General features: G+C 38.3%; 1 protein-coding gene across 1 annotated transcript; it reads right to left on the bottom strand.

Annotated features, from left to right (window-relative positions):
- Positions 1 to 1,173: 1,173 nt before the first annotated feature.
- On the bottom strand, positions 1,174 to 3,766 carry LOC104467081 (mitochondrial 10-formyltetrahydrofolate dehydrogenase-like; the record flags this gene model as incomplete). The annotated part of the gene is made up of 2 exons (XM_010080709.1): positions 1,174 to 1,408; positions 3,625 to 3,766. Coding segments are annotated over 2 exons (377 nt in total), but the record flags the coding sequence as incomplete, so codon positions are not given.
- Positions 3,767 to 9,007: the final 5,241 nt, after the last annotated feature.

The raw sequence follows: 9,007 nt of genomic DNA, 5'->3' as shown, positions 1-9,007 counted from the left end.
GCAGAACCTTTGCTTGAAAGTCCTCTGGGCCTGAGAAGAGATTCCTATTAATTCATCAATTTATCTAAAGTCTCTTCTACTCACAGTTCAGCTCAAGAGAAATGTTTGACTTATTCTGCACAACAAAGGGCTGTATGGGAGTGATATCTAAGCTTCTCCATCCTGAATACCAATACAGATTTCCTGCTATGGCGTTCTCTTTGATATGCACCTTTTTAAAATCAAACACCTATATCATTCTATATACCTCTGACATGTAATGAATTTGGGAAGATTGTTATTATTCAATTTCATGCCTTTATAAGTTGGTTCTTTATTTCTTCTATGGACTGCCTTATTCTAATTTTTCACCTCATTTGACAGAGTTTATGCTCTTTTTTATTTTACTCACTTGGACACAACTGCCACTTTTTAAAGGATTTCCTCATGTCTTCAACAGTGTCTTTTATTCCTTTGTTTAAGTACTTCAGCTTAGCAATTTTTCTATTAAGAATGAAAAATAACAAACCAAACCAAAACAACAGAATATGCTTTTTCTTTGAATCTACAACACCATGTCTTTAGATAATCATCATGCTGCCTGTTAAGTTTATTTTAAAACTGCTTCTTCATATTTAGATAATTTTAAATTGAATTTAAACACTGTCATAATGGCATCTTTATTTTCACAAGGTGCTAGATCTGAGTCTACTGTGGTCAGTATTGCAGTGTAGTTCTTTCACAGTAACATTTTGAATCTTGTTTGTTCATTGCTCAGGAGGACAGAAAGATAAGCTTTTATTCTGGATTCTCTTCTCTCTTCTCCTCTTCCTTCTGTGAAATCTCTGCATCAAGACCCGTTGTAATAGGTATCTAGTGCTTGTGGGGGATGAGCTATGAGGGCAGTGTCCTGCCTGTGACAACTCCAGATTGTTGATTTGCTTGCATGAGTAAAATATATGAAAGTACAGATCACATCACTGATCTTCCCAGAATAACAGCTGCACTTGCTTTGGAAATCATAATGAGTCAGAGGTATGAAGAACAGTTCATGAACCAAATACTCAGCTGCTTCAGAGAATTTCCTTCAGAGCAGTTGCAAGTCAGCAGAACTGTGCCAGCGTTTACATGAGTAATGGGTACAGACCAACATCCTAATGTGACATACACGTATTTTAGATGCAGAAAACTCACCAGTTGATTGCAGAAGCTCCTCGGTGGCGTGGTAGGATGGATGGATGGTAAATAATTGAGCCATGTTTTGGGCAGTCAATAACATCCATGGGGATGAACTGTGTGCAGAATGGAAGGACATTTAGCTCTGCTCCAACCGATTTGTACGCTGCAACTACTTCCTCGATAGGCTTGCCTTTAGCTCTCCATCTGGGGAACTTAAAAACAGGAGTGCCGTCCTTCTCCGCTGCCAGTGCTGAGGGGCAAGAACAGTATTTTTTTTAATTCACATTTTTTGTTAAAAACAATAACAAATAAGAGAGATATTGCATGACAACTCAAACAGAACATCAAGTGGGTGATTATAGAGTGCCCTTTGTACTGTTCTGTATTCGCTTGGATATACTGTGTATCTGTATGTGCAAACCTTTGCACTTGGATATATTGTATTAATTCTGTCTTTGATTTTCATTCCTACAGCTTATATCATTCTCAACTTTAAATTCACTCTTATGACTTGGCTAATAGGTACCAATGAAAGCAGAAAAGAATCATGAACGTTATTGACTGTTTAACAGCGACACCTCATTTCTTGTTTGGTCATTACATTTCCCTGCAACTGGTTTGGTTTAGCAGAGCTTAATTTCCAGTTCAGCAATTTCTATGTGAATATGACTACATACAACTCAAATTCACTCATGTCAGCAGCATTTTGCCGTGTGGTGCAAATAACTACAGATGCTAGAGGTCTTCAGTAATTTCCTCAAAATTCTGTTTACTGATGCCTTCTGGAAATGCTTTCATTCGTCAGTGAGACACACAGCTATATCCAAAATTAGCCTCACAGGTGAGACAAAAACAACCGCACTAATTGCAGAGAGAATTTTTAGGTGTTTGATAAATTCCATTGTACAACTGCTTTAATAACTCAACACAGAGTAGGATAGTAGAGTCAAACTCTACATCTGTTGAGTTGTATGTGTAATAGGAAGAAAAGTGAAAACAATAAGAGGTATGGAAAACTCACCTAATTTAATTTCTATTTATAAACACATTTTTGTACTTTCTATTTTTCACTTCTGAAATTGGATCTTGAGTTTGACCTGAAGCATCTTTAACCTAGTAACGTAGGTCATAAGTAAATACCTACACATTATTCTGTGGAAGTTAGTGTGTACTGCAATTGCTTTTAGAAACAAAAATCATAGCTGTCTGAGGATACAGAAACATTAGCAAATTTCACTTGAGACTTAAGCTCTTTAAGTCACCTGGAAGTAAAAAGCAATAAAGTATCCAGTTGGTTTTTTTTTTTTTTCATCAGGAGAGCAACAAACTAATTCTATGGTTTAGTTAAAATAAATGTATTATTGAAGTCAGTGGAAGATTTACTTAGTTACAGCTGCTAGTGTAATAACTGCACAACAATAGTTTAAATAATGTAACCAGGTATTATGGTATGCTTCCAGAGATGAATAGTTGAATTGTCTTCTTCTAAACTAATAGTTGCCTCCTCTAATTCTTCCAAAGAGTGATTAAATCTTTTAATGTGGTAGAGTTACAGAATGTAATAAACTTGAGAACTATATGCTAGTTTGGGAGTGCCATAGCCCAGGTAAACAAAATTTATGTTTGATTCTTTCTTCCTAAGAGTTCTGAAAAATCATGTCAGGACCTGACAAAAAAAAAAACCAAACATGGAATGTAGTTTTGATTTCAGATTATCCATAAAGGTACATTCCATTCTGGCACTTCTATTTGCTAATCTTACTAAGTCATCATTCTTGTGCCACTGGAAAAGAAAAAAAGTTACAGTTCAGATGATTCCAAAGTAGCTTCTTTGTCACACTGGGTTCTGTTCTGTGAATAAAATTCTGAATACTTGTCAGGCAACAACTCTTTCTTTAGGAAGTCTAGAAAATCCTTATGCATCCTGACAATGGAAAAAGGGAGAGCAAAGCCTCCCCTGACCTTTTCAATGGGTTTTCCATAGTCCAGGTGGAAGAGAAATAGGCTCTGCAGGTACACTGCTGCATGCAAGCTTGTCAGAAAGGGCAGAAAGCCAGGGATAAACAGTCTTGGCTCCACGCCTTGAGTGTCCCAGACAGCGCAGTGAAACAGGTGACAGACATTTGTGCCTGAGCACAGGCTCTGCTGCTATTTGCTTTAAGACACAGATCTAGTTCAGGATGATTACCTCCAGGATGTACATTCAGACAAAGTACTGAGATTAATTTATTTTTCATATATCTTAATGTATGTCCCTGTATGATTAGAAACAACTTTTAAATACTGACTGACAAGATTAAACCAGTTCTGGGACTTGTGTTTGTTAACACATAGTTCTCGTGCTGAATACAATATAATAAAAACAACATATGCAAGTAATTCCCATATAGATACCACCTTCTCACAAAAAGGCAAGTTTATTATGTATGCCTGTAATTTTAACATTTGGATTAAGGTCACACTTACCCAAAGGATCAGCTTGTCCATTCTTGTCAGGCACCGTGAATACTCCCACGACTTTATGTCCCTCTTTTCTCAGCTTGTTATAAACTTCTTGTCCAAAAATACTTTGACCTATAAGGGCTAGCTTTAGTTTACGTTGGTAAGCCTGGTAAAAAGAATTAAAACAAGTTCTAGGATGCGAAGAAAATACATTGCTGCTTACATTTCTCTCTTGCTCTTTCCTATTCGATGTTCATTTTGATTTAAAATGGAATAGTCTTTCTACCCCAATCACCTTTGAGGGAATAATAACCAATTTTTTGAGATTAATGACAGGCAATATAGAATTCAGAGAGACCACACTCAACATATAATCTGATACTGTCACTGATGTTTATATGTCTTTTTCAAGAATTTTCATTAGACAGACCCACTGCTTGTTACAAGAGGTGTAACAGGCTCCATGGTCTTATTCAGAGTCAGATCTAATATGATAAGAAATTAAAATGCACCTTTCAAAACAGGTACATTAAACACTTTTTCTAATCATAGTTGTATGTTTTTCTCCTCGCTCCTCCTTTCCCTTTCTTATGGTGCTAGAACATGATGATACACATGACATCCTTGTCTCTAAACTGGAGAGACATGGATTTGATGGGTAGACCGCTCTGTGGGTAAGGAATTGGCACCCAAAGAGTTGCTGTCAATGGCTCCATGTCCAAGTGGAGACTAGTGATGAATGGTGTTCCTCAGGGGTCAGTACCGGGACCAGTGTTGTTTAACATCTCTGTCGGAGACACGGACAGTGGGATGGAGTGCACCCTCAGCAAGTTTGCCAATGAAACCAAGCTGTGTGGTGCGGTCAACACGCTGGGGGGAAGGGACACCATCCAAAGGGACCAGGACAGGCTTGAGAGATGGGCCCGTGCAAACCTCATGAAGTTCAACAAAGCCAAGTGCAAGGTCCTGCACATGGGTCAAGGCAATCCCAAGCACAAATACAGGCTGGGCAGGAAATGATTTGAGAGCAATCCTGAGGAGAAGGACTTGGGGGTGTTGGTTGATCAGTAGCTTAATGTTACCCAGCAACGCACACTTGCAGCCCAGAAGGCCAACTGTGTCCTGGGCTGCGTAAAAAGGAGCATAAACAGCAGATTGAGGGAAGTGATTCTCCCCCCTCTATTCTGCTCTTGTGAGACCCAGCCTTGAGTCCTGCATCCAGGTCTGGGGGCCCCAACACAAGAAAGACATGGACCTACTGCAGCGAGTCCAGAAGAGGGCCACAGGACAAACAGAAATGTCCTGAAAAACAGGTTACTCAAAATCACAATCCATTTCATTGCAACTCATTTCATAGCTGAAATATTATGGATGTATTTTGCTGTTTTCAAGTTACAATTTAGTTGTGCAGATGGCCTTACAAAAGGGAGTTAAGAATTCATAAGTTCCATTACAGGAATATTGAGGTGTGCTTCTTATTTTTTATATAAACAATAGGAAATAACTATTTGTTCAGAGACAATATTTTCCTTCAGAATGAACCTGCATAGTAAAACTGTCCCTATATTACAGCATTAGTCAGCACAATTGAAACTGCAGTAGTAACAAGTAGTAAGATGCAAAGGTGGACATAAATCAGGCTCTTGGAAAATCAGATTGTTATAGGTGGCTGGTAAAAAATGTCTGTGAGACTGGGGATTACAATATTACTAACCAACACTGCACTGCTGGCAGTAATGCCTAGAACAAGTCCGCTATTTTGTTCTTAATAAAGACAAGGCTTTGGTCTGAACTACAGTCAGCACAACTTATGCTTGCAATCCTTATGTAGCAAGGTAGATCTCATTACCAATGCTTTATGACTGATATCTTTGCTTTTACAGGAGAAATGTTGCTGCATTATAAAAAGTAATCATCAGATTTTCCTAATTATTTTAACTGTAGCAGGAAAGTTGGAGGATGACTGAAAGCTGGATCACTGAACGTGTTTGGCATGGTATGAAATCCTCTGATTTCTGTACTGTACTAATTTACAATGGTAGTCCAACTAGTACATTGAAGAAACATTCAAGTTAGTCCAGATGAGAGTTACTCATTCTAATTTTGACTTTTTGTTAACATCTCTCAGTAAGAACTGGAGACTGGAAGGGATCTTCTTAGCTAACAGATCCATCACAAGCAATAATGTCATATGATTGCTTTTGTAAATTTACCCGACCCCCTTTTTAAAGCACTTTTAAAGTACTCACTGCTGTACTCTGTTGCTTTTCTGATACTTGTAATTGTAATACTAATAATTCTTGTAATTTTAAGTCCAAATTTATCACCACTTTAAGAGCTACTTTTTCTCCACTGATTCACAAAGTGTTAATAACATATGTATCTTCTATTCCTAAACTTAACTTATAGTTCATGTTTCCCCGTGAATAAATCTGATTCTCATATTACATGGAACTGCATACCAGTGCCAGATCCAAATCATCAGTTGCTGTAAATCAACATAGTTTCAGTAAAGCTACACATGCTTAATTTGTGCTAGTTGTGGAACTGAGTCAACAAATGGTGAGAAGCAGAGAACACAGTCCTCAAATGAGCAAAACCATAAAACTGGCAAAGCTGAGAAGATTGCAGATTGGCTAAATCCCACTTCTTCATCGCAGTGCCTGGCAGAAAATCAGCTCTGCTGCTTCACACTCCAGAAGGTTACTCAAAGGGGGACTGATTTCAATTGCAAGATGGATCTGGTAATTGTGCCATGACCAGTGATTCTTGAGTTACTTCTCCAATGAGTGGTACATGTGTATTGCATGATTTCAATTAACATCTGGCTTAGACATGGCAATTTGCTTGTAGTGCATTAACACATACGCTGCCATCAGTAGAAAGCAGGAGCCAAACCCACAAGTCAGCCACACACAGGATTTCTCCTGAGTAAAAAAGAAATAATAAAAGAAATCCCATATGTGAAGGGTCTTGCATGATCAGACCACAAATTCAGTCCTTCATTTTTTGTTTTACTTGAAAAATTACAGTTGACTAACTGCACCAGATCTTTTAATTTCTTTTAGAAATTCTCCTCAGGCATTTTTACCTAAGATGAGTTAGACCTATGAAAGTGGGAAATCCTTTTAGAAGAATTTAATGTGGCTGTAACACCCAATTAAAATGGAAAGTTCTGTAAGATTACAAAGAAACGAAAAACAGTTTGGTGTTTTCTTTCTTACAGTAATGGCACATTTTGGCCAGCGTACCATCACTAGCATTCATCAAGAAGCTCTAGAAAGGAATCTCATTAAAGCACATCAAAACAATTTTGTTGTTAATTAGTGTGCTAGATGGATAGTGCATCATAACATATACAAAGACTAAACTTTTTATTGTTTCTGTCAGAGATGTTAAGAGGTTATACTAGACTTCTTTTGCAGTTGCCTGGCTGACTATGGACATATAACATTCATTAACAGATGCATGGGAAGGTTAATGGTCATGTAGTATCAGAGTGGATTTTTTGCTGTACTTTTGTAAGATTACCCAATTCCTAGTTATGGTAAACAAGACAGCTCAGGGGCTTAGAGAGATCTGTCCTTTATTTTATGACTCATCATAGGACAATGTAGATTTTATGAGAGTGCTACCAAAAGATAAGAAAGTTGGTGCTCACTTTACTGTAATTCTGCTGTTTTCATTGACTGAACTTTTAATTTCTTTTTTAACTTTCTATTTTGCTTATATTATAAAACAGATTAATATTAATTCTGTTTCCCTGACTCAAGTGCTCCCAATTTGGATGAAGAAAATAAGATAAAGGTAAGGAGCATAAACCCTGAGAACTGCTTGTACAAGTAGTCTTATCTTGAATGCTGAACTTGTCTGAAAGTCTGCTTTCATTTCATCTCCTCTATATGAAAGCACAGATTTAAGTTTAACTTTAACTTTCTTATTTAAATATTCTGGCTATACCATCTGTTGATACTATACTGGAATTTATTTTACAATGGCTCATTAAAAGATATACAATATTTTAATGTTTGCTTCCATTCTGGTTCTTTTTTTCCTCCAAAACACCTAAGAAATAAAGCTACAAAATAGAGCTAAGTACTGCATAGAGAAGCAGCCTGACAAATGCTGGTAACTATCTTGTCAAGTTACATATAGTTCCTAAAAATGAAAGACAAGTCCAAGAGATACATTTTCTTCTCTCAGAAGAGTCTAATGTTACAAAACCTATCCATAGGAGAATATTTATCTCATAGATAAAAAAAAAAAAATCTGTTACTGCCTCTTTTGTATGTGTGTCTAACATTAAAGTGGCTATCAGTGTCTAATCAGATTTCTCGAAGGCTAACATTTAGTAACTGCTACTCTGCTTATGAAGCTTACTATCAAAAAGATTACAATATTTTATTTGTTCTATATAAGAATTTAGTGAAGCTAGTAAATATTTTAATATATCTTTTAAAAATGAATGTAGAATTACACCTCCTTTGAAAAGCAGTGCTGCGACTGTATTTCTACTGAGGATTCCCCTACATGTGCCAAATTCCAGTGCCTTCAAATAGAAACCTACCGTAGAATCTCCCCTCCCATCTACACATCTACAGGCAACGTGTTCTCACCAGTCATTCATTCTCATATTCTGGCACTGCTGCTTGCATTTCCAAAAACCTTGCGTTAAGTCTCTTAATCCTAATGCCTTCCATGTAGATATCTTTGGAGGACTGCTGTCCTCACGCTAAATGGAGGAGTCAAACACGAAACAAAGAACAGTCTTTAGGAAAGAAAAAAATCTCCCAGCTCCATTCAGCTTGCCAGACCTACACATCTGGACAATTTGGACTAGGCAAGGCTTTCTGGAACTGGCTGTAGTTCTGCAGTCTATATATTTAACAGGACACAGAATGGTTTGGAACAAATGCGCAGAGCTGTAAAAAACCAAACTACAGGGTGCAGAGTAATTTAGGCCATTAACTTCAACCCTGAACAACCCACCATCCCAGAGCTAGGAACTGGCGATGCGAAGGTCACAAACTAAACACTCTTCCTAGGCCAAAGTGCGGGGCTTCTCTCTGGCACTGGGAACGGGCACGGTCCTTCCTAACTGAGAAGGCAACCTTCAGCTTCTCACAGGGCAAATCCAGCGAGAGGGAGACAGCGAACAGCCGCGCTCACATTGTTCCCGACACACGATTACTGGGGATCATCACAGCATCGCTGCTGCCTGTTCCCTGCAGCTTCCAGGCACATGCCAGCAAGATGCAGAGCCCAGATGATGGCTGCGATCCCGGCCGCAGCCCAGCCGGGCGAGATGCTGCTCCTGCCCCCAAACCAAGCCCCTCCTGACCTTCCCGCGCCTCTACGCGCTTTACTAAAATCCCGGCAGAGACAATACGCATCACATCCTGAAAAA

This window comes from Pterocles gutturalis, unplaced genomic scaffold (genome assembly GCF_000699245.1).
Source record: "Pterocles gutturalis isolate BGI_N339 unplaced genomic scaffold, ASM69924v1 scaffold33169, whole genome shotgun sequence".
In the NCBI taxonomy this organism is placed as follows: domain Eukaryota; kingdom Metazoa; phylum Chordata; class Aves; order Pterocliformes; family Pteroclidae; genus Pterocles; species Pterocles gutturalis.
The sequence above is the reverse complement of the archived record's forward strand: the minus strand, read 5'-3'. Positions and strand labels throughout refer to the sequence as shown.